Source organism: Callithrix jacchus, chromosome 7 (assembly GCF_049354715.1).
Source record: "Callithrix jacchus isolate 240 chromosome 7, calJac240_pri, whole genome shotgun sequence".
NCBI lineage: Eukaryota > Metazoa > Chordata > Mammalia > Primates > Cebidae > Callithrix > Callithrix jacchus.
Window position 1 is genome coordinate 130,966,144 of NC_133508.1, and position 25,449 is coordinate 130,991,592.

The 25,449-nt window shown below is 40.3% G+C and overlaps 1 protein-coding gene, 1 non-coding gene and 1 pseudogene across 10 annotated transcripts in view; 1 reads left to right on the plus strand and 2 right to left on the minus strand.

Moving 5' to 3' along the window:
* Positions 1–559: 559 nt before the first annotated feature.
* On the minus strand, positions 560–675 carry LOC118143315 (U5 spliceosomal RNA). Its single transcript, XR_004727542.1, has one exon. It is a non-coding gene; the product is annotated as a U5 spliceosomal RNA (small nuclear RNA).
* Positions 676–8,387: 7,712 nt separating this feature from the next.
* LOC118143144 (small ribosomal subunit protein uS17 pseudogene) lies at positions 8,388–11,165 on the minus strand (annotated as a pseudogene).
* A 1,882-nt stretch (positions 11,166–13,047) lies between these two features.
* Positions 13,048–25,449, plus strand: part of MTF2 (metal response element binding transcription factor 2) — a 62,678-nt gene continuing 50,276 nt past the window's right edge. For 8 of the 9 annotated variants that reach the window (XM_002751106.7, XM_035252163.3, XM_017974944.4 and 5 more), the window contains exon 1: positions 13,048–13,299. In XM_002751106.7, coding sequence (XP_002751152.1) covers positions 13,295–13,299 — 5 coding nt within the window. In that variant the 5' untranslated portion in view covers positions 13,048–13,294. Of the gene's footprint in view, positions 13,300–13,723; positions 13,814–25,449 lie in introns of those variants that run through there. The other variant, XM_078332496.1, reaches the window with a different exon arrangement.

The following is a 25,449-nucleotide window of genomic DNA, read 5'->3' on the forward strand; positions in this document are numbered from 1 at the left end:
CAGTAATCTAACAAATACATGTTAAATTATAAAAAAAATACAGTAGGCACTTAACAAATTATTGTTAAATGAATGAGTGAAACACTTTACCTCTTGCCTTTCCATTAATGACCTGCCCATTAATATTTCTAGGATCTTAGTTGTTAGAAAAAAAATAGGAAAGGAATAGTTGACTTTTGCTCCAGTGGATGGTGGTATATAAGTGTCCTCTGTCACAAATTCACTTAATTACTTTGGAAAGTTATTTATAAGGTTATGGGAATCACTGTCATATTTATAATGCACTACCACTTGGCAACCAATTACATAACTTCCTATGTTTCACTTATACTCTCTCAAATCTCTTTGATATTAATTGCATGGCCCACTTAGTTTAAGAGAAAGCTTATTTAAAGTAGCAAAAAGATATTCTCCCATTTCGACGAAGCAAAAAGATTTGTCATGACTGAAAGTACAATGAAATATATTTTATAGGCTGAGGTTGTATCATTGATAAGAATTTTGCTTTACCTTGCTATGAAGATTTTCTATGATTAATGCTCCAAAAATTTTTTTTCTTAGCTCTGCCTAAGCAGGACATCAAAAAATTTGATTATAAACTCATCACTGTTCCTCTCTATGGAAATCTTTAGTAAAAGGCAAAGATTTGTTCATTATGAAGAGAAACCAGAGCATCCAAAAGTTTTAATATTGTTAATCTTGAAAGTTCTGGCCACTGGTGGCAATGGAGCCTGGGCGAGCTAGAGGTGCCTGGGGTTTGGGGCAGTTGGGCCTTTTGGCCTTGCAGAAAGGTATCATGTGAAGGCCAGGAGTAGTGGCTCACGCCTGTAATCCCAGTACTCTGGGAGGCTGAGGCGGGTGGATCACCTGAGGCCAGGAGTTCGAGACCAGCCTGACCAATATGGTGAAACCCCATCTTTAAGAAAAAAAAAAAGAAAGGTATCATGTGAGTAGTGGTCTTTGACCACTGACACTTGCCATAGCTCGCATTAAGTGTGATTTGAGGATTGAGCCTTCCAGGGAGGAAGTGAGCTGAGAAACAGTTCCTAGCACCTGGAACCATCCTGTACCTAAATCTTTTCAGGATTCCAGAGTCCCCATAGGGATTTTCTCCACTAACTCCATTTCTGGAGCATCTAGATCCTGTCAATGTCTTGTATATTACAGTCACCACTGAATGTATACATTTCTGTTTTAAAAAGATGGCTAGGCACAGTGGCTCATGCCTGTAATCTCAGAGCTTTGGGAGGCTGAGGTGAGAAGATGGTTTGACCCCAGGAGTTTGAGGTTAGAGTGAGCTATGATTGCACCATAGCACCCTAGCCCAGGCAACAGAGCAAGAACCTGTCTTTAAAGAAAAAGAGAAAAGTTTTATGGGCTGTTCAGATACCAAAGAATGTTTTTGGGTAATTTAAAACATTTTATGTAGGGTTAATTTGAGGATGCAGAAAGCCCGTATCACTCCTAGAGGGCCTTCTACCTTTAGATAAGGCTGGAAAAAGAATAAAAGCTCTGGGCTGGGCACCATGGCTCATGTCTATAATCCCAGCACTTTGAGAAGCCAAAGCGGGTGGATGGCTTGAGTGCAGGAGTTAGAGACCAGCCTGGGCAACAAGGAAAAATCTTGTCTCTACTCAAAATACAAAAAAAATTAGCCAGGTGTGGTGGTACCTGACTGTAGTCCCAGCTACTTGAGAGGCTGAGGTGGGAGGATCACCTGAGCTTGGGAAATTGAGGCTGCAGTGAGCTGAGATTGTGCTACTGCACTCCAGCTTAGCCAACCAGAGTGAGATCCTGTCAAAAAAAAAAAAAAAAAAAAAGGAGGAGGAGGAGGAAGAGGAGAAGAAGAGGAGGAGGAGGAGGAGGAGGAAGAAGAAGCAGAAGCAGAAGCAGAAGAAGGAAGAGGAGGAAAAAAAGAAGAAGAAAAGAAACCCTGGAGTCAGATTTATCCTAGACAATTTTAATTCCAGTTTTGCCACCGTGCCGGTCATTATCTTTGTCCTTTCAGGTTGATTCTCTGTCCTTTCTTTGCCCTGGTCTGTGTCCAGGCAAGGCCTACTTCTCTGGTCTATATTACCCCAGCTCACTTGCCTTCTGGCTTCTGGTTGGGTCAGGCCACCCTAAAGACACCTTATAAGGTTACTGTATGAAGATCAGAGGGCACCAGGAAAGAAAGGTCAGAGTATTTATTGTATACTTCACTCCCATAGTCATATCCACGGCTAGAGTGACCAGCTTGGCCCAGCTTGCCCAGGACTTTCCTAATTTTAGCACTGAAAGTCCTACACCCAGGATGGTTGTTTGGTCACCTAATCTATTGGCCTTCTCTTCCAAGTTTCCAGCTTTAGCTGGGTTCAGATAAAAACTCCCTCTCCTCATCTCATTTATTTACCTTCTCACGATCTCTCAACCCACTTCTGTCTCTACCAACATGATCCTACCATCCATCCTCTTCTCTGTTCTATGTGTTGGTTTATCTACCTCTTCATCTATTTTACTATTAACGTCTACATTGATGATTCCCAAATATCTATGTGTTGGTTTATCTACCTCTTCATCTATTTTACTATTAACGTCTACATTGATGATTCCCAAATACACATCTATAGCACTCCCCTGCCCTCATATTTGGAGGGCTAACATTTATTAAAGGCTTATTCCATGACAGAAACTGTTGCAAAGATTTTATAAGTGTTATCTTATTTAATCTTCAGAATGAGCTTGTAAGGGAAGTAACATTATTATCTCTATTTTAGCAGATGAGGAAACCAGACGTTTAAAAGTCTAGTCACCAGTGGATTAGCCAATTTTCAGACTCTGCCCTATGTGACTTCAGAGCTCCTACCCCTCAGGGAGATCCTGCCTGAGCATCCTCTGTGTTCTCCCTCCTTCTCTGGTTCTAGTTTCCCTGATAACACTCACCCCTGCCTGAAGTTTATGTACATCTATTTGTCTGTTGTTGTTCCAAGAGGACAGGCACTTTGTTTCCTTTGTCTCTGTATACCACTGTCTAGAACTGTTATTCTTAAACTTGAGCATACATAAGAATAATCTGAAAGGCTGGTAAAAACACAGATTGCTGGGCCCCACTCCCAAAGCTTCTTTTTTTCTTTTTTCTTTTTTTTTTGAGATGGAGTCTCACTCTCTCACTCAGGCTGGAATGCAGTGGCGTGACCTTGGCTCACTGCAAACTCTGTCTCCCAGGTTCAAGCAATTCTCATGCCTCAGTTTCCTGAGTAGCTGAGACTACAGGTGTGTGCCACCACACCCAGCTAATTTTTTGTATTTTTATTAGAGATGGGATTGCACTATGTTGGTCAGGCTGGTCTCAAACTCCTGACCTCAAATTATCCACCCACCTTGGCCTCCCAAAGTACTTGGATTATAGGCATGAGCCGATGCACCCAGTCCAGAGTTTCTGATTCAGTATGTGTCTGAAGTGGGGTCCAGGAATACATATATATACCTCCACCTCCTGGGTCCAAACAATTTTCCTGCCTCAGCCTCCTGAGTAGCTGGGATTACAGGTGCATGCCACCATGCCCGACTAATTTTTGTATTTTTCACCATTTTGGAGATTTCACCATTTTGGCCAGGCTGATCTCAAACTCCTGACCTGAGGTGATCCACCTGCCTTGGCCTCCCAAAGTGCTGGGATTACAGGTGTAAGCAATTGTGCCTGGCCAGGAATGTATATTTATAATAAGTTCCCAGGTGATGCTAGTGTGGCTAATCTGGAGACCATACTTTGAGAACCAAGGGCTTAGAACATCCCAGACACAATCAAGGTAGGAAAACTGATTATTAATTGTTGAACTAGTTAATTCATTCACTTGACAAGTATGACAATTTGACAATTACTTGAATTCCCTCTGAAAATGAATAAAGGAAATACTTATTATACATTAGTATTTTCAAATCTCTTTGGGGAGTACCTCTTCACTCACCAGAGAAGCTAAGAGGGAAAGTTCCAATTTGAACAATGGGTGGACAGAGGTAAGCTAGGAAAAGGAAACCTTCTATTCATTTTTTAAAATTGTGGTGAAACATACCTAAATAAACAAACAAACAAGTTCCACATATGAATAACAGCTGCCACAGTTACAAAGTTGTTTGGTTTTATTAAAAGATATGCATTTTAGAGCAGTTTTAAGTTCACGGCAAAATAGTAGATTTCCCAGATATAGGCTTCATTTTTTTTTAATTATGCTTCCCAGATACTGCATTTTTTTTTTTTTTTTTACAAATTTAAAGTTTGGGGCAATGTGTCATCAAGCAAATCTACTAGTACCATTTTTCTGACAAAGTATGGTCTCCAGATCAGCCGCACTAGTATGCGGTCATTTTGTGTCTCTGTGTCACATTTTGGTAATTCTGACAATATTTCAAACTTTTCATTATTATTATGTCTGTTATGGTGATCCATGATCAATGATCATTGATGTTTCTATTGTAATTATTTTGGGGTGCCATGACTGTGCCTGTATAATATGGCAAACTTAATTGATGAATGTTTTGTGTATTCTTACTACTCCACCAACCAGCTGTTCCTCTATCTCTTACCCTCTCCTCTTGCCTCCCTATTTCCTGAGACACAAAAGTATTGAAATTAGGCCAATTAATAACCCTACAATACCTCTAAGTGTTCTAGTGAAAGGAAGAGCCACCCATCTCTCACTTTATTTTATTTATTTATTTTTTGTTGGTGGGGAGGAAGGCAGGAAGGGAGGGAAGAAGGACGGTAGGGAGGAAGGAGGGAATGAAGGAAGGAAGGAAGGGAGGAAGCGGGAAGGGAGGGAGGGAGGGAAGGGAAGGAAGGAAATCAAGCAATGAGAGAGACATTGCCGACCTGGATCTAGAGGTTTACAAGTTAATTTCTTTTTTTTTTGAGAGAAGGAAAGAAAAAAAAATAAGTAAAGGAGAGGAAGAAAGAGGAAGAAAAAGAGGGAGAGTAAATGGAAATATTGCTTTATTTTGAAAAAAATTGGGTATTAATAATGGCCAATCAATGTTTCATTTAAACTTATGGGTAGGTGTGATGTGGTATTGACAAGAATGTATATTTTGTGTATTTGAAGTGAAGAGCTCTATAAATATTTATTAAGTTTACTTGTTCCGGATCTGAGTTTGAGTCCTTGATATCCTTATTAATTTTCTGTCTCATTGAATCTAAGTCTCGTATCTGGGTGTTAGGATCGTTAGCTCTTATTGTTTCATTGATCCTTTTATCACTATATCTTTGTTGCTTTAAAATCTATTTTATCCAATACGAGAATTGCAACTCCTGCTTTTTATTTACTTATTATTTATTTTTGCTCTCCATTTGGTTGGTAAATCTTTCCCCATCCCTTTGTTTTGAGTCTTTGTGTATCCTTGCATATGAAACAGGTCTGGATGTAACATGCCATTGGGTTTTGGCTGTGTCTTTTGATTGGGGAATTCAGTCAATTGAAATTTAGGGTTACTGCCATTTGATGTTGACTGGCTGTTTTATCCATTTGTTGGTGTAAATTCTTCTTTATGTTGGTGCTCTTTACTTTTTGGTGTATTTTTAGAAAGGCTAATACTGGTTGTTTCTTTCTGTGTGTAATGCTTCTTTCAGAAGCTCTTGTAAAGCAGGCCTGGTGGTAATAAAATCTCTGAGTTCTTGCTTGTTCATAAAAGATTTTATTTTTCCTTCAGTTGTGAAACTTAGTTTGGCTGGATATGAAATTCTGGGCTGAAGGTCCTGTTCTTTGAGGATGTTGAATATTGGCCCCCACTCTCTTCTGGCTTGTAGAGTTTCTGCTGAGAGATCTGCTGTAAGTCTGATAGGCTTGCCTTTGTGGGTAATCTGACCTTTCTCTCTGGCTGCCCTTAGTATTTTCTCCTTCGTTTCAACCCTGGTGAATCTAGTGATTATGTGCCTTGGGGTTGGTCTTCTTGAGGAATATCTTTGTGGTGTTCTCTGTATTACCTGGGGTTGAATGTCGACCTGCTTTGCTAGTTTAGGAAAATTTTCCTGAATAATATCCTGAAGGGTATTTTCCAGCTTGGATTCATTCTCTCCGTTGCATTCAGGTACACCTATCCAACGTAAATTTGGTCTTTTCACATAGTCCTACATTTCTTGGAGACTTTGCTCATTCCTTTTTATCCTTTTTTCTCTAATCTTTTCTTCACGTTTTATTTCATTAAGTTGGACTTTGACCTCTGATATCCCTTCTTCTGCTTGAACAATTCGAGTGTTTAAACCTGTGCATACTTCTCGGAGTTCCTGTATTGTATTCTTCAGTTCCATTAATTCACTCATACTCCTCTCTAAGTTGTCTATTCTCAATAGGATTACATCAAACCTTTTTTCAAAGTTCCTAGTTTCTTTACATCAGGCTACAACATGTTCTTTTAACTCACTGAAGTTTGTTATTATCCATTCCTTGAAGAGTGATTCTGTCATCAGGATGCGCTCGTTCTCCATCAAGCCTTGTTCCATTGTCAATGTGGAACTGTGATCATCTTTAGAGGGAGAGGCTTTCTGACTTTGAGTATTCTCAGCTTTTTTACGCTGGTTTCTTCCCATCATTGTAAATTTATCCTCCTGTCGTCTTTGAATTTACCAACTTTCAGATTAGGTCTCTTGAGTGGACGTCCAGGTTGTTAGTTCCCAGGGCCAGAGCAGCGGTGTTAAAACTGATGGTGCTTTTCTGCCCAGGATTCTCCTGTCTGGCTTCCTTCTTGTGTCCATAGTAGGCGACTCTGCCTTCCCAGGACTCCAAACCTCGGTCAGAAGGGGAACCAGTCCCGTTTACTCTGCGCCGAGCGCTGCCGCGCCGAGGTGCCGTCACAGCCACTGCGCTGGGCTCTGGTGTCGTGCTGGGGACCCGTGCGGGTCCTCCAAACCTGTTTACTCTGCTCCAAGAGCTGCAGCGCTGAGGTGCCGGCGGAACTGTTGCGCCGGCCACGAGAGTCGCGCTGGCCACCCGTGTGTTTCCTCCACTGGGGGATCTTCTGCTCTGTGAGCGACCAGACTTTGTCTGAAAGTGTGGCGTCCTCTAGTTCTCCGCGCCTTCCCTGAGAGCTGCAATCTCGGGATGTTAGCGATCGGCCATCTTGGATCGTCCCATCTCTCACTTTAAATCAAAAGCTAGAAATGATTAGGCTTAGTGAGGAAGGCATATTGAAAGTTGAGACAGGCCAAAAGCTGGGCCTCTTGTGCAAAACAGCCAAATTGTGAATGCAGAGTAAAAGTTCTGGAAGAAACTGAAAAGTGCTACACAAATAATAAGAAAGTAAAACAGCTTTATTGCTGATATAGAGAAACTTTTCATGGTCTGGATAGAACATCAAACCAGCTACGTTTATTTTCATAAACCAAAGCCTAATATCTGTATTAACAAATCTAGACTGTATCAGTCAGAGTAGACTAAAATATGCTGGGTGGCGGACAACTTCAAACTGCAGTGGCTAACACAACAAAAGTTTGTTTCACCATTTTGAATATTCATATGCAAAAAATTTCTTTCTTGAGACAGGGTCTTGCTCTGTTGCCCAGGCTAGAGCTCAGTGGCAAGATCACAACTCGCTGTGGCCTCAACGTCCCAGGCTTAATTGATCCTCCCAAGTACCTGGGACTACAAGTGCTCGCCACCATGCCCAGCTAATTTTTTTTTTTGAGCCAGGGTTTTGCCATGTTGCCCAGGATGGTCTCAAATTCCTGTGCTCTAGCGATACCCCCCACCTCAGCCTCTCAAAGTGTTGGGATTACAGGCATGAGCCACCACACCCAGCCACAAAACGATTAATACAGACCTATACCTCTCACACTGTGCACAAAAATTAACTTAAAATGGATCATAGACTTACATGTAAGTGCTAAGAGTTCTTAGATATAACACCAAAAGCATGTGTATTTTGAAAAGATAAATAAGACTTCACTGAAATTAAAAAACTTTTTCCCTTCAAAAGACATTAAGTCTGGCAAGGGTGGCCTGCATCTGTAATCTCAGCTCCTTGAGAGGCTGAGGTGGGAGAATAGCTTGAAGCCAAGAGTTCCAGACCAACTTGGGCAACATACAGAGATCCCATCTCTAAAACAATTAAAACCAAATTAGCTGGGAGTGGTAGTGTGCACCTGTAGTCTCAGCTACTTGAGAAGCTAAGATGGGAGGATTGTGTGAGCCCAGGAGTTCGAGGTTTTGATTAGCCACTATACTCCAGGCTGGGCAACAGAGTGAGACCTGGTTTCTGAAGTACGGGGGAAGACACCATTAAGAAAAATGAAAAGACAAGTCATAGACAGGAAGAAAATTTTGCAAATTATGCTTCTGTTAAAGAACCTAAATCTAGAATATATAAATAACTCTTACAACTTAATATAAGAAGACTGTCCAGTTAAAAAAATACTACAAATATTTGAGTAGACACCTCACTAAAGAAGATATAAAAATGGCTAACAAGCCAATGAAAAGATGCTCAATAGCACTAGCCATTAGAGAAGTGAAAACTGAAACCACAATAAACCACTTCACTCCCACTATTTTTTTTTTTTTTTGGTGGTTGGGGTGGGGAGGAATAAAAAAATAACTTTATTTCATTCTGGCGAGTGGGCCGATGTCCAGCCTCAGAAATTCTGTAACTGCTTCTTGGTGCCTGCCGCCTTGGTGACCTTGAGCACATTGAAGCATACAGTCTTGCTCAGGGGCAGCATTCACCTACTGTCACTGATCTGGATGCCCCTGAAGCAGGGGACAGGTGTACAGATATGTTCTTGTGGCACTTCTCGAAATGGTTGTACTTGTGGATGTAGTGGAGGTAGTCTCAGCGAATGACAGTGGTCCTCTGCATCTTCACCTTGGTCACCACACCAGAGAGGATCCACCGTCGAATGGAGACATTACCAGTGAAGGGGAATTTCCTGTCAATCTAGGTGTCCTCAATAGCCTCGTTGGGCGTCTTGAAGCCCAGACCGATGTTCTTGCAGCATCGTGGGAGCTTTTCCTTGCCAGTTTCTCCCAGCAGGACCATCTTCTTGTTTTGAAAGATGGTCGACTGCTTTTGGTAGGCACCCTCATTATGAATGTCCTGAACATCTTCCTGGCCGCCTGAAAAAAGGAAAGCCCACTCCTACTATTTTAAATTATTATAATTATTATGTTTTTAGAGACAAGATTTCACTATATTGCCCTGGCTGGTCTCAAACTTCTGGGCTCAAGCCATCCTCCATCCCTGGCCTCCCAAAGTGCTGGGATTATACATATGAGTCACCATGCCAAGCAACCCCTACTGCTATGAGTGAAATCAGAAAGACAACAAGTATCAGTGAGGATATCAGGAAACTGGAAGGCTTACATATTGCTTATACTTTGGAAAACAGTTTGGCAATATCTTAAAAAGTTAAGCATAAACTTACCATACAACTCAGCAATTCCATTTCTAGCGATCTACTCAAGAAAAATAAAAAATAAATATCCGCACAAAGACTTGTACACAAATGTGCATAGCAGTCTTATTCATAATAGCTCCAAATTGAAAACAACCTAAATGTCCTTCAACTGGTGAATGGATAAACAAAATATAGTACATTCGTTCAAATGGAGCTCTATTTAGCAAAAAAAGGAAAGAACTGATGGGTACAATGTAGATGAACCTCAAAAACATTATTCTGAGTGAAAGAAGCCAGGTGCAAAAGACTACTTATTGTATGAGACCATTTACATGAAATTGTCGGAAAGCAGATAGCCAATTGCCTAGGGTTGAGAGTGGGAAGGAGGGTTGACTGCAAATGGGCATAATGAATTTTTGGGGGGCGATGGAAATGTTTAAAAGCAGATTGTGGTGATGATTGCACAATTCTAGTCACTGCTTATTGTAGACATTTAGGAACTGAAATTGACAGTCTATCTCAACCCAAGCTTCCATGATTACCACAGCATGGGGGAGGGAGATGTGCCTCTGTTTCTTTCTTTCTTTTTTTTTTTGAGACGGAGTTTTGCTCTTGTTACCCAGGCTGGAGTGCAGTGGCGCGATCTCAGCTCATCACAACATCTACCTTTTGGGGTTCAAAAATTCTCCTGCCTCAGCCTCCCGGGTAGCTGGGACTACAGTCGTGCGCCACCATGCCCAGCTAATTTTTGTATTTTTAGTAGAGACAGGGTTTCACCATGTTGACCAGGATGGTCTCGATCTCTTGACCTCGTGATCCACGAGCCTCAGCCTCCCAAATTGCTGGGGTTACTGGCGTGAGCCACCGCGCCCGGCCGTGCCTCTGCTTCTTCAAGATTCTCCTGAGAAGTGATACATGTCACCCGTTTTACTAGTCAAAGCAATTAACTTCAGGAGCGCAATTCTTTTCTTTTCTCTTTTTTTTCCCCCTTGAGACAGAGTCTCCCTCTGTTGCCTAGGCTGGAGTGCAGTGGTGTGATCTTGGCTCGCTGCAACCTCCGCGTCCCAAGTTCAAGCAATTCTCTGCCTCAGTCTCTCGAGTAGCTGGGATGGCGTGGAGTAACACACCTGGCTAATTTTTGTATTTTTAGTAGAGATGGAGTTTTGCCATGTTGGTCAGGCTAGTCTGGAATTCCTGGCCTCAAACAACCTGCCAGCCTTGGCCTCCCAAAATGCTGGGATTACAGGTGCAGCCACAGCGTCTGGCCAGAGTGTGCAATGTTACTATGTGTCTGGAAGAGAGGGGAACCAGAACACTTGTGAACAACCCTAAGGATGATCACAGAAATATATACAACAATAAAGGGTGCAGTTTACTCTGAATAGAGTTCACTTTGCTTTATACTTCTGAAGGACCACAATTACAGCAGGTATTTTTTTTTTTTTTGAGGCAGTCTCGCTGTCACCCAGGCTGGAGTGCTGCAGCAGCCTAGATTTCCTGGGCTCGAGTGATCCTACCACCTCAGCCTCCTAAATAGCTGGGACTACAGGGAGGTGCCCAGCTAATTTTAAAATTTTTTGTAGAGGCAGGGTCTTATTATGTTAACCAGACTGCAGACTGGTCTTGAACTCCCCAGCTCAAGTGATCCGTCTAACTTGGCCTTCTAAAGTACTGGGATTATAGGTGTGAGCTGCTGGTGCCTGGCTGACAGGTATTCTTCATGTTTTACTGTGACTCCCTGAATGTCCTTAAATCGCTGACTTGGTTTTCTTAAATATTTGCTTACATCTTTGCACTCACACATTTGCATAGAAAAATAATCTTGTTTTTTTTTTTGATAGAGGCATAATTGACTTCTCTAATGTATAAGGATTAGAATACCTTTGTGTAGCCAGAGCTTAAAAGACCAGTAAATGGCAATTACAGGAAGGCAAATTATACATCTACATAGGGAAAATTTTCAAATTATTAAAGTTTCTGAGGTGGAAATGAATGCCTTTGAAGTACTGAATCACTGAAGATTTTGAAGTTGAGGCTTGGTGTCCACTTTACAGAAATGTTGAGGAAAACTTAGACCAAATGTTCTCCAAAACAGATGTTCTATAATTAGGCTTAGCTGCACAGCAAATATATTTGTGTAATATCTTTATCAATTTTTGTACTGCATCTACATTTTAATATTTTAGTTATTTACTTAATGCCACATTCCTGAATGGGAATGCATCTACCTTTTTTAGGTCAAAATTTTCCTCAGCCAACGTATGAAGGTCATTTAAGCTAATTTTTTTTGAAACGAAGTTTTGCTCTTGTTGCCCAGGCTAGAGTGCAATGGCGCCATCTCGGCTCACTGCAACCTCTGCTTCCTGGGTTCAAGCAAATCTCCTGCTTCAGCCTCCTGAGTAGCTGGGATTACAGGCATGCACCACCACGCCTGGCTAATTTTGTATTTTTAGTAGAGAGGGGGTTTCTCTGGCTGATCTCAAACGCCCAACCTCAGGTTATCCATTTGCCTCGGCCTCCCAAAGTGCTGGGATTACAGGTGTGAGCCACCTCACCCGGCCACTTAAGGCAAATTTATGAGAGATGATGGTCAGAATTGAAATAAAGTGAAATCTGAAAGGTAGTAAGTAAGTAGGTACAGTGAGGGTGCAGTATGAAGACAGACATAAAAGATTAGAACTATTATTCAGGAGAAGCAGAGGAGTGGAAGGGTATGACCACAATATTTAAAGTATTGAGTGGTACTGGATAAAATGAATTTGCTTATTTGCCAAATTCTGAGATCATAGATTGGGGGAACCCATTTTGAAATATGAGCCACGTGAGCTTAGACCACAAGAGGTACTTTTTCAAAGACAGAAAAAATACGGTGTTCACTATCCCTGTGACATAAGATGGTACAAAAACATGAAATGGTTTTAAAAATATTTTGAAATTATAAATAAAGGTTCTACACGTGGCTACTAAGAGGAGCTGGGTTGTATCTAGGTGTAAGTTAAAGAGACAAGCATACAATCTCACAGCTTGCCAGTTGGGACCAAGTCGGTAGCAGAATCTGGGCAGGTTAAGGGTCTGCACTAATAAGAAACAATTCTATATTCTTAAACCGTTTTGCAGGGGACTATTCTCAGATTTCATTACAACTAGGAGGGACTGCAAAGCGGGTAAACAGAAAACAACCTTTCATCGTTAGGAAACAAATCATCTGAGAGTCTTTCATAAAAGCAGCTCCTGATAAGGAATTTGGGACTTGACAGTGAATCGCTGAATAAAATTTAATTCCGACATCCTGGGTCTTCTCCCCGCTGAAGGAAATTCTAATAGCAGGCCTTAGGGTGAAGGTAAAGGAAACATGCTTTAAAAGAAATCGGTACAGCAAGACGCACAGAGCACAGTCACGACCATGCACATTGAAGGTCGCACACGACCCTTTCCTGTATAACAGAGCCAGCTGGCGATCAGGAGTGCAGTTGCTCACTATTGTGTTAGCCCCGGCAGCGGAAGGACTGAGCCTCACTGCAACGTTAAAGAGTCCTTCTTTGTTCAGCCCTGCCGGGACGCAGGGCGCGGTGTTCATCCGCGCTCGCTGCGCAGTCCCCGTCCCCCACCCCCCCACCCCCCCCCGCCCTCGGCTTTGGAGAGCTGCCATTCGGCACCGGAGTCGCTTCGCGCTCCCAGAATGCACCGGCAGTCCGCGGGAAACCAAAATGGCGAGGGGCTGTAGTGAAGTGGGCTGTGTTTGAGGCCGGTGTAGGAACGTTCATTCTACCCCCAACCCTTGTCCCCAAGGACCTCGGTTTGTGCGTGCGTATGTGCCGGGTACCCGGTGTGGCAGGTGCCCAGTAAGTGCTCGGGCTCGCAGGGGAAGCGCCCACGGGGACGGATTGGTTGTTTTTTCCTGTATGAAGCGGTTGGCACCACTGAAGTGACCGAATGAGGTGAGAGACCTTGGCCTGGGAACAGACTCTTCCGGAGGAGATGGGGGTGGGGGGAAGGAGGAAGAAAGGAAGCAAGTCTAAAAGGGAAAGATGGAGGACCGAGGTGGGGGTGGGGGCTCTTGTATGTGGGTGCCTTTGCATTTATGTGTATGTTGAAAAGAATGGATGTAAAGGAGTAGTCAGTTGAGTGTTGGAGAAAATAGGGACTAAAGGAGCGAGTGGGTCGTTGGGGGAGTCTGTTGGAGGAACAAGATAAAACGTTGAGACGGGGGAAGCTGTGTTTGGAGGGCAGGAAGGAACCTGGGGGCGGGAGACGGTTGAGGGGCTGGATGAACCTGGTGACGAGGGGGTGGTGAGCCGAGAGGAGGAGCCGTTGGAAAACGGGGGCTGAAGGAAATGTGGGGAGCAGAGTGAAGGGCTGCCTGGGACCTTAGCGGGGTGCAATGGGAATTAGCACTTTGGAATCGGACGGTGGTGGAATTGTATGGAATTGGAGGGTCGAGTGTAAGTGCTGGTAAGGATACGGAACACACTGAAGTGGAGCTTGGAAGCAAACGCTGAAAGCTTCAAAGGGAAGAGGTGGGAGGGAAAGTGAGATGTCGGAGAGCTAGGTGGTACCTTATGTTTGGAGCGTACCAAAAATCTGAGGCATTTCTTCTGTTAAATGAAACCTAACTCATACAATCTACTTCTCGGTGTAGGTATGTATTGCATTCATTTTACCACTGAGGTAATTACGGTTTAAGGATTTTAACTAATTTGCCAGGATTGCTTAACAGCATATTTCGGTAGTGCCAGAACTCTAACTCTGACTGTGTTTTACAATCTGGTGTCTTTGGTTGCTAGAATTTTTCTTTGGAAGCAATTAGAGGGAACAGATGGATTTATCGGGGTGCTCTGACGAACAGAAAGGGTTTGTGAACAATGGGAAAACGCTTATGTAATGTTACTCTATTCTTTAAAACATTTAACTTTGATTAAAGATAGAAACCATCTAACACTAACTTAAAATGTGAAAACCTAGCTAGGCCTGTGTGTAATACATAGGAAAGCACCATGTGAGGTCAGTACAGAGCTAGAAATATGTAAATAGTACCTGATTTAATTTGACTTCAGAGCCTCCGGTGGGTAATAGCAGTAACTTTCTCCTTCAGATCGATTCCATGTGACCCTCCTGTATACCTAGCCTACAAGCTGGTTTCAATTTCCATGGTTTCATTCTCTCTTGGGAATTACTTTTTTTTTTTTGGCACTAAATTTCAAAGATAGTTGAATGTAGAAGTAGTTAATGTGGATGAAAAGTAATTGAATTCATAATTACCTTTTTAAAAGGTTTGAAAATGCTTTAAAGGGACCTCTTTTGACTGATGGCTATATATAGGTGCCCGATAGTTTAGGCAAGAAAATAGTTGATTTAAAATTTCTTAACATAAAGTATTTTATTTTCTATTTGGAATATTATTTACACTGCAGCTATTGCAGTTGTAGCTTGAGAGGCAATACAAAATGACTTTGTTGTTTTTTCAGATTCCTAAATATAAAAATGTATTTGAATTCGCATTTTAAAATTAGTTCACCTGCGTTTTTTAAAGTGCTAAAAATGTTCTAAATATTTGAATTAAGAACGCACCTGTTTCCTGATACTACGTTTATAATGTTAATGGGTATTAACGGAAATTTCTAACTATCAGGATGAAATGCACACACAGTTTTAGAACTAGTTGTACAGAAATCATCTGGTTAAGCCTTTTTTCCAGTTATCCCCGTTGCCTCAAAGCTCTGTTAGGAAAGAAATTTTATTCTGTGTATTTTACTGTGGGTCATAAACTCTTTGATTTCATGGATTATAAATATACCTTTTCATGAGATCTTTGAAGGATAATTTGCTTTAATCATTTTTCGGCGTAATCTTTACATCTGACTTGAGGAAGCTGGCAGTATAGTGTTAATCTATGTTTTAACAGAGGAATTTGACTCCAAGGAGTTGCCAAGTATCTGTAGTTTGATAGTTCTGAAAGTAAAACTTAACTGCTGTTTTAGTCTACACTTCCATGAATGACCTTTGGTAGCTAATATTTTTGTACTTTGTTTTCTCTGTTCTTCAGGAAAATTTGTTTATTGCGGTGTAATCCAGTATAACAATCCTAAATTGGAATGTAAAAGTTTCCCTGTGGATATTTCGTTTTTTTTCTTTTTTCTTATTTTTGAGACAGAGACCTTCTCTGTCACCAGGTTGGAGTGCTATAAAGTTGAATTCTATAAAGAATTCAAGTGATTCTCCTGCCTCAGTCTCCTGAGTTGCTGGGACTACAGGCCCGCGCCACCACACCCAGCTAATTTTTGTATTTTTAGTAGAGATGCCTTTTCACCATGTTGGCCAGGATGGTGTTGATCTCTTGATCCACCCACCTCAGCTTCCCAAAGTGCAGGGATTACAGGCGTGAGCCACCGTGCCCAGCCTATTTTTTAATTAGAGTAGTTACAATCTAGTAGAAATTTCTCCAGTGATGGCAGTGTTCTGTATCTGCTGCATCCAGTATGGTAGCCACTAGGGGCATGTGGGTATTGAACACTAGAAATGTAATAGTGAGACTAAGAACTGAATTTATAACTTAATTCATTAAAGCTAAAATTTAAATGACCATATGTAGCAGTGCTACTGCACTGGACAGCAGTGTATTAGGGATTGTTGCATCCATGGATTAGGAATTGTCACACTCATTAACCATGGAAACCACAGGAATCCAAGGATGAGGGACTGCCTTAGAACTGAGGAAGTTCAGATTCTTTTTGTACATTTAAGATGAAGTATTTATTTTTACCACATACCATGTCTCCTGTCATATTTCTGTTTGCATATAACATTGCAACAGAATAATGAAAGGTGATGACCTCTCTGGTCTTTTTAAAATATGAGATTCTGCTTCCTGTGTCAAAAAACAACAAAAAATGGATGTTAGGAATGTTTTGTTGTTTAAAAATTTACTTGTTTTTAAAAGTTAAAAAAACTTAAGGAAAATTTCAAACATACACAAAGTGAGCAGAATAGAATATTGAACTTTTATGTATCCATTTTTTTTTTTTTTTTGTAACAAGAAACAGGATCTTGGTCTGTCACCCAGGCTGGAATGAAATGGTGCTGTCATAACTCACTGCAGCCTCAAATTCCTGGGCAGAAGTGATCCTCTTTGCTCAGCCTGCCTAGTTAGGATTACAGGTGCACACCACCACACCTGGCTAATTTAAAACTTTTTAATTTTTAATTTTTTTTGTAGAGATGGGGGTCTTACTATATTGCCCAGGCTGATCATGAACTGGCCTCAAGTGATCCTCCTGCTGTGGCCTGCCCCAAAGTGCTGGGATTGAGCCACTGCACTCGGCCCATTGTTTTTATTATTTTTTAAAGTTTTATTTTTTAGGTAAAGTTTACATATATTGAAATGCACAAATCTTAACTGTACAGTTTTTTAATAAGTTACCTAATTTCAGATTATTGAGATATAATTGATATATTATAGTTCTATAGTTATATGTACATAATTCATATGCATCCTTTGAAAGTGTACAGTTCAGGCTGGGAGCAGTGGCACACACCTGTAATCCCAGCACTTTGGGAGGCTGAGGTGGGTGTATCACAAGATCAGGAGTTTGAAACCATCTTTGCTAACATGGTGAAACCCCGTCTCTACTAAAAGTACAAAAATTAGCCAGGCGTGGCTTGTAGTTCCAGCTACTTGGGAGGCTGAGGCAGGATTGCTTGAACCTGGAGGCGAAGGTTGCAGTGAGCTGAGATGGTGCCATTGCACTCCAGCCTGAGCAACAGCAAGACTCCTTCTCAAAAAAAAAAAAAAAGAAAATGTACAGTTCAGTGATTTACCCAGTGATATACTCACAGAGTTGTGTAACCATCACCATTACCTAATTTCAGAACATTTTTATCATCCCAAAAAGAAAATCTTTATCCATTAAAAGTCACTCCCTTTCACCCCTCCCCTATCCTCTGGTAATCACTAATCTACTTTCTGTGTCTATAGATTTACCTGTTCTGGACATTTCATATGAATGGAGTATTACAATATGTGGCCTTTTATGTCTGGCTTCCTTCACTTAGCATAAATATATTAGTCCATTCTTGTACTGCTATGAAGAAATACCTGAGACTGGGTATTTATAAAGAAATTTATAAAGAAAATCAGTTTGATTGGCTTACGGTTCTACAGATTATACAGGAAGCATGGCTGAGGAGGCCTCAGGAAGCTTAAAATCATGGTGGAAGGTGAAGGGGAAGCAGGCATGTCTTACATGGCCAGAGCAGGAGGATTAGAGATGGGGTGGCGCCACACACTTTTAAACAACCAGAGAACTCAGTATCATGAGAACAGCAAGGGGAAATCTGCCTGCATGATCCTATCACTTCCCACCAGGGCCCTCCTCCAGTGTTGGGGATTACAATTTCACAGAAGATTTGGGTGGGCATGTAAAATACAAACTATATTATTAATGTTTTCAAGGTATATCCATGTTGTAGCATTTATAGTCACTTCATATCTTTTTATGACCAAATAATATTTCATTATATGAATATACTCCTTTTTGTTTATCTGCTCATCTGTTTAACTGATAAGCAGATAAACAAAATGTGAGAAATTTGGGTTGTTCTCACATTTTGGCTATTATAAATAATACTGTAGTGATTATTCACATATAGGGTTTGGGTGAACATGTTTTTATTTCTCTTGGGTACACATCTCTAGGAGTGAAATTGCTGAATCAAATGATAACTCAGATTAATGTTTTGAGGAACTGCCAAACTGTTTTCCAAAGAGACTGTGCCGTTCTACAGTCTCACCAGCAATTATCTGGTGAGTGATTATCTCACCAGTTTATCCACATCCTCACTGATACTTGTTATTGTCTATCTTTTGATTATAACCATCCCAGGGCATTTAAAAAATGGAGTCATCTTTTTATTCTTGAGTTGTAAGAGTTTTATATGTTTTGGGTACAAGTCTTTTATCAGATATGATATGCAGACTTTTTTTTTTTTTCCCTTTCTGTGGATTGTCTTTTCACTTTGCTTTTTTTGTTGTTATTTTTCTTTTGACATGGAGTCTTGCTCTGTTGCCCAGGCTGGAGTGCAGTGGTGTGATCTTGGCTTACTGCAATAGCTGCCTTCTGGGTTTAGGCGATTCTGCCTCAGCCTCCTGAGTAGCTGGGACTACAGGCATCTGCCACCATGCCCAGCTAAATTTTGTATTTTTAGTGGAGATGGGGTTTCACCATATTGGCCAGACAGTATCTTTTTACTTGCTTGATGGTATCCTTTTAAGCACAAATGTTTTTAATTTTGATCAAGTCCAATTTATTCTTTTTATTATTTACTTATGCTTTTGATGTTATATCTAAGAAACCGTGGCCTATCAAGGTTATAAAAGTTTATGCCTGTTTTATTCTAAGAGTGTTATAGTTTTAGCTTTTACGTTTAGGTCTGTCATCTATTTTGAGTTAATTTTTTATATGTGGTGTGAGGTAGGGGTCCAACTCAGTGTTTTGCACGTGGATACCAGTTTTCTAGTATCATTTGTTAAAAAAAAAACTATTCTTTCCTCATTGACACCATTGTGTTTGACAGTCTTGTCAAAACTAAATTAACAGGTAAAAGTTTGTTCCTGGATCCCAGTTTTATTCCACTGATTTATGTATTTGTACTGAGGACTGTACCATAACATTTTAATTACCGTTGCTTCATAGTAAGTTAAGAAATTGGGACATGGGAGTCCTCAGGTTTTATTTTTCTTTTTTAAAAACAGTTTGTCTATTCTACATTCCTTTCACTTTTCCAAGTAAATTTTAGGATTAATCTGTGAGTCTGCAAAAAATACAGCTGGGATTTTGGTAGATATTGTATTGAATCTATAGATCAGTTTGGGGAGACTCGCCATTTTAATATTGTTAACATCTATGAACATGGATGCCTTTCCAGTTACATACATATATTTAATTTCTTTCTCTGACATTATATAGTTTTCATTGTACAATACTTGAATTTCTTCTGTTAAATTTATTCCTGATCCAGGCATGGTAGTCCCAGCTATTCAGGAGGCTGAGGCAAGAGGATTGTGTAGGAAGATTGCTTGATCCCAGGAGTTTGAGACTGCAGTGAACTTTGAGAGCTGTGTTGTGCCACTGCACTCCAGCCTGGGCAACAGAGCAAGGCCCTGTCTCTAAAAGTATAAGTATTAAAAGAAATATTTTGAACATACAGAAACAATATAAACACCTTTCCTTGATAATAAAGCATCACTTTCTCCTGTCCTCATGTTAAAGTTCTTATTGATACTTGAACCCGTCTTCTGATTCTCAGTTCTGAGGATTTTTTGACAGCAGTTAAAGAATTCTCCCGTAATCAGGCAGATAGGAGGATAGTTTATGAAGCACTTATCTCATACTAAAAATACTTTTAAAATTTCAGTGCATTGTCATTATTATATAGTTACGGATCCTAATGACATTGCCTTTTTTTTTTTTTTTTAACGAGACAGGGTCTCTATTGCCCAAGCTGGAGTACAGTGGCATGATCATAGCTCACTGTATCCTCAAACTCCCAGGCTCAAGTGATCCTTCCACCTCAGCTTCCTGAGTAGCTAGGACTACAGGTGCATGGCACCACAGCTGGTTAATTTTAAAAATATTTATTCTGTAGCGACGGGGTCTTGGTACGTTGCCTATGCTGGTCTTGAACTCCTGACCTCAAGCAGTCCTCCTGCCTTGGCCTCCTGAGGTGCTGGGATTACAGGCATGAGCCACTGGGCCCAGCCAGGGCCAACTTTTGGCATCCATAGGTTCTATGGGACATACTGTAGAACTTGAGTATTTGTGAATTTTGGTATCCTGGTAGGTTCTGTGACCAGTGCCTTGTGGATACCAAGGGACAATCAAGTAGCACATACATAAGCCAGTAACATAGTCATTTGTTATAAGTATTATGTATTGTATATAATGAGTATATGTGCAAGACTTTATGCTACTGGCAGTGCAGTAGGTTTGTTTTATACCAGCATCACTGCAAATACATTACAAAGCATTGCATTACAGTGGTTAATAAGTCACTAGGTAATAGGGATTTTTCAGCTCCATTATAATCTTAGGGGACCACTGTTGTATATGTAATCTGTCATTGACCAAAATGTTATTGTACAGCACACGACTGTACTTGGAAGGATTATTAGCAAGGTAAAAAATGAAGGAGGGGGCCGGGTGTATTGGCTCACACCTGTAATCCTAGCATTTTGAGAGGCTGAGGCAAGCAGATCACTTGAGGCCAGAAGTTTGAGACCAGCCTGGCCAACATGGTGAAACCCTGTCTCTACTAAAAATACAAAAAAAATTAGCTGTGCATGGTGGCACATGCGTGTAATCCCAGTTACTCAAAAAGCTGAGGCACGACAATCACTTGAACCCAGGAGGCGGAGGCTGCAGTGAGCTGAGATTGTACCACTGCACTCCAGCCTGGGTGACAGCAAGACTCTCTGTCTAAAAAAAAAAAAAGATGAGGAAGAAGGGTAATTTTGGTAGTAGGTACAATATGTATGAATGCCTTGGATGGGAAAGATCTTGGTTTGTGAAGAACTGATAGGCATCCTGGGGTGAATCTTGAGATGCAAAGACATATTCCTATGGGAGGAGAAAACTAATATATTAATTTTATCAACTAATATTTGACTTGTATTATCAGTCTAGTAAAGATGTTACTTTCTCAGTTTTGTTGGTGTTTGAAGAACTATTTTGTGTTTTTCTGTATAAGACTTAAATACAGACCTTTGAAAATGTATACTACAGGCCTCTGTCTTTGAACTTTCTTTTTGTTGTGTCAAAATTCTGCAGACAGCTACAGGTTGAATATCTCTTATTTGAAATGCTTGGGACCAGAAGGGTTTTGGATTTTAGACTTTTTCAGATTTTAGAAATTTGCATATACAAATGAGATACCTTGGGGATGAGACCCAAGTTTAAACACAAAATTCATTTATGTTTCATATACACTTTATATACTTCGTCTAAAGTTTATTTTTTCCTTTGGGACATTGAATAAACTATGTGTTGTGCCACCTGAGTTTTGACTACAACCCGTCATGATGTCAGGTGTGGAATTTTTCACTTGGGGTTGATGCTTAGAAAATTGCAGATTTTCAAGCATTTCAGATTTTGGACTTTCAGATTAGGCTTGCTCAACCTGTGTCAGTACCTGAGGACACTTTAACAACCAAGTTGAACCATCTGTAGAAGTGCATCATTTCATCACTGATAGATGACTTCCGTTAGACCTATAAAAAAAGCCTTAATGGCAGAATATACAAGAGGCTGGATAGTGGCAGTGAATGGCCTGATTTTACCATTTGTTAAATCTGAAAGTATTCTTAGCTTTCCCCACTATATGTGACCTCGGTTCATAATTGGGATCAAAAATGACAAATACCTAGAATAACTTAGTGTATCTCAGAAATAATAGTATCACTTTAACTGGGGTTTACCATAATAGAGCCCCAAGCATTACCTGTCTTTCTTCACAACTTTGAGGAAGTAATTTTACTTCTGAGTTCCAGATTTTTAATTTGTTTTTTTTTTTTTTTGCCAGTCAGTTTGAGCTTATGAGGTTAGCCTTGAACTGATGACCTCGACTTTGCGAGCGCCATGACCTCCGGCGGGAGCCACTTTGGACCCCAAGATTTTTAATTTATTAAACAGTAGTCTCCCTTTCCTATTTTATGGTATTATTGGGAGGAAAAAATGAGGTACAAATGCTTTTGAGAAAGTTAAACAGTATAGTAAGACACAAGTATTTTCTGGCCCTTGTGATCCATATATCTACTACCTACCAAAGATCCAGTTAATACTTTTCTTTGTAGTAATTGGAACTTTTTAAACTAGAGGTTACAGTTAGTGGCTTGCAGCAGGAGTCCCTAAGTTCTATTATTTCTTTCTCTTTGGTCTTAGGACCAAAGTCTGCAGGATTACAATGAAAATGCTGAATTTTCCAGTTCATCCTTTCCTGAATTGTTAGTGTAGGCTCATTTTATGTAGTTTAATCAACTTTATACATTCTGTACTTGAACATTAATGTATATACCTGTACTTAATTCACATTTATCTGTGGTTTTTACGTATATTATTGACCTTGTTGGTTTTGGCGTTTTAAGTCTGTAGTTAACTTTTCTTTGTTATCCATTGTATATATGAGATAATATCATCAAGGATTCAATTTGCACAAATAATTTAGATGGCTGTGGATATTGTGATGTAAAGATTCTACCAATTGTCATATTGATTTTTTTTAAAAATCAGATATATTCTTAAAAATCTAATACTGTTTGTAGATGTTTGGTATTTGCCATTTTGAAAATACTGGATATGTTATATTTAATTGTGTCATTTTCAATTTTTTTTTTTGAAACAGAATCTCACTCTGTTGTCCACATGGGAATGCGGTGGTACGGTCTGGGCTCACTGCAACCTCTGCCTCCCAGGTTCAAGCAATTCTTGTGCCTCAGCCTCCCAAGTAGCTGCAATTACAGCTGTGTGCCAACGTTCCTGGCTAATTTTTTTATTTTTCAGTAGAGGTGGGGTTTCACCATGTTGGCCAGGCTGGTATGGAACTCCTGACCTCAAGCAATCTGTTTGCCTTGGCCTACCAAAGTGCTGGGATTACAGGCATGAGCCACCATGCCCGACCTCATTTACAATTAAGATCTGTATTTTTTATAGTTTATAAAATTCTTTTTGTGATCACAAAAATAGATGCTTTTGGTAGAAACACAAACATGCAAAGATGTTCTATAAAACTGATATTTTAGCTTACATTTTAAGATATTTAAAAAATATTTTCTGTAATTTTATGAAGAGTACTAAAGCCACACTCACTGAAATTGTAAACACCTCTGTTCATTGCCTGACCTGTTAGGTGGTTAAGCTATTTTGTTTTTGAGATGGAGTTTCACTCTTGTTGCCCAAACTGGGGTACAATGGCATAATCTCAGCTCACTGCAACCTCCACCTCCCGGGTTCAAGCGATTCTCCTGCCTCAGCCTCCCTAGTAGCTGGGATTATAGGTGCATAACACCATTCCCAGCTAATTTTTTTTTTTTTGTATTTTTAGTAGAAACAGGGTTTCACCATGTTAGCCAGGCTGGTCTTGAATTCCTGGCTTCAGATGATCCACCCTCCTTGGCCTCCCAAAGTGCTGGGGTTACAGGTGTAATTCTAAGCTATTTTTAATTCTAAGGGGCTCAGACTGAACTTGAGGTTGGAGAGGAGAATTTGCCTCTGCTTTTAGTTGCAATTTTCAAGTGAGGTGAAGTTAAGTACAATTTATAAGTGCTGTTTTGGCTTTTTATTTCTAGATAAATAAATACATGAATAAATTTGGGGCGCTGTGTAATAGAATATGTACTTTTACAGGATAGTGATATTTGCTTGATAAATGCTGGATTTACTTACTAATATGTATATTGATAAATACAGACTTTCATTAGTTTATTCAAGAGAGATTTTTAAATCCCTACTTTATGCCATACCTTGAAAAGTTTTAGAGTTCCAGTGATAATCAAAGTGTTTACTCTCAATTGGAATTGAAAATGCAAATTTCACTTGTTTACAAGGAGTTATTAGATTGTAAATTTCTAGAAAATTGTTTGATTCTACCTTAAAAAAAAAAAGAGAGAGATGGAGCCTCTCAGGAGTGCAGTGGTATGATCATGGCTCTCATAGTTCACTGTAGCCTTGAACTCCTGGGTCCAAGCTGTCTTCACACTTCAGCCTCCTAAGTAGTTGGGACTACATGCTCACGCTACCATGCCTGGCTTAATTTTTTAATTGTTGGAGAGAAAGAGAGCGAGAGAGAGAGAGAGAGAGAGAGAGAGAGAGAGAGAGAGTGTGTGTGTGTGTGTGTGTGTGTGTGTCTGTGTCTGTGTGTGTCTGTGTGTGTGTTGGGGGGATTCTCACTATGTTGCCCAGGCTGGTCTTGAACTCCTAGCCTCAAATGATGTTCCTGTCTCAGCCTCCCAAGTATTAATAGCTTGATTGTACTTTATTATTTTTTTTGAGACAGAGTCTCACTCTGTTGCCTAGGCTCAAGTGCAGAGGCATGATCTTGACTCACTTCAACCTCCGTCTCCCAGGTTCAAGCAATTCCCCTGCCTCAGCCTCCCAAGTAGCTGTGACTACAGGCATGCACCACCATGCCTGGCTAATTTTTGTACTTATAGTAGACATGGGGGTTTCTCCATGTTGGCCAGGCTGGTCTCAAACTCCTGACCACAGGTGATCTGCCTGTCTTGGCTTCCCAAAGTGCTGGGATTATAGGCATGAGCCACCGCGCCTGGCTGATTGTACTTTTAAGATATCTTTTATACAGAAGATTCAGGTTTAATTGTCAGTGTATGAAAGTAAGAGATTAGGACTGTTGGAATATGAATATTCTTGGTTAGATGATTTTTCCTAGTTTTAACAACTTCTCAATTTTTATAACCAGTAGCTTGTATGAATGTTCAAACATTTTTTTGCCCCTAAAACTTTTTTGACCTCTTTGAGGAGCTAAACCTTTAGAATGAACTAAACTCAGCCTATTAATCCTCACTTCTAAACCCCATGCAGTCTGGCATTTGAAGTCAGTGCTTGAATGTGACATTTGAATTGTTAAATTCAGTAAACAGTTTTTATTACTCATTTTTTTTTAACATCTGGTATACTACTACTTTCTTGGTTGTATTTTCTCATTTTTTTGGTGATATTTTACTCTCTGGGTTATCTTTATATTTCTCTGATGACTTCTTTTCCTCAGGATTCTTTCATAAAAAAGCATTTTAAATTTTGTTTTTAAAACATGGCAATACAGGATCTTGCTGTATGTTGTCCAGACTGGTTCTCAAACTTCTGGCCTCAAGTGATCCTCCAACTTCAGCTTCTCAAAGTGCTGGGATTATAGGCAACAGCCACTGTGCCTGGCCCCTCTGGAGTTGTTTGTCCATCATTCAAATAAGAGTTTTCCTGAGATTCCTATTCTTAACCTTTCATGAACCATTAACTCTTTCATGGGGTGGGGATAGTGTACTGACAGGATTGCCAACATTTTATTTTAGAAAGTAAGAATAGTTT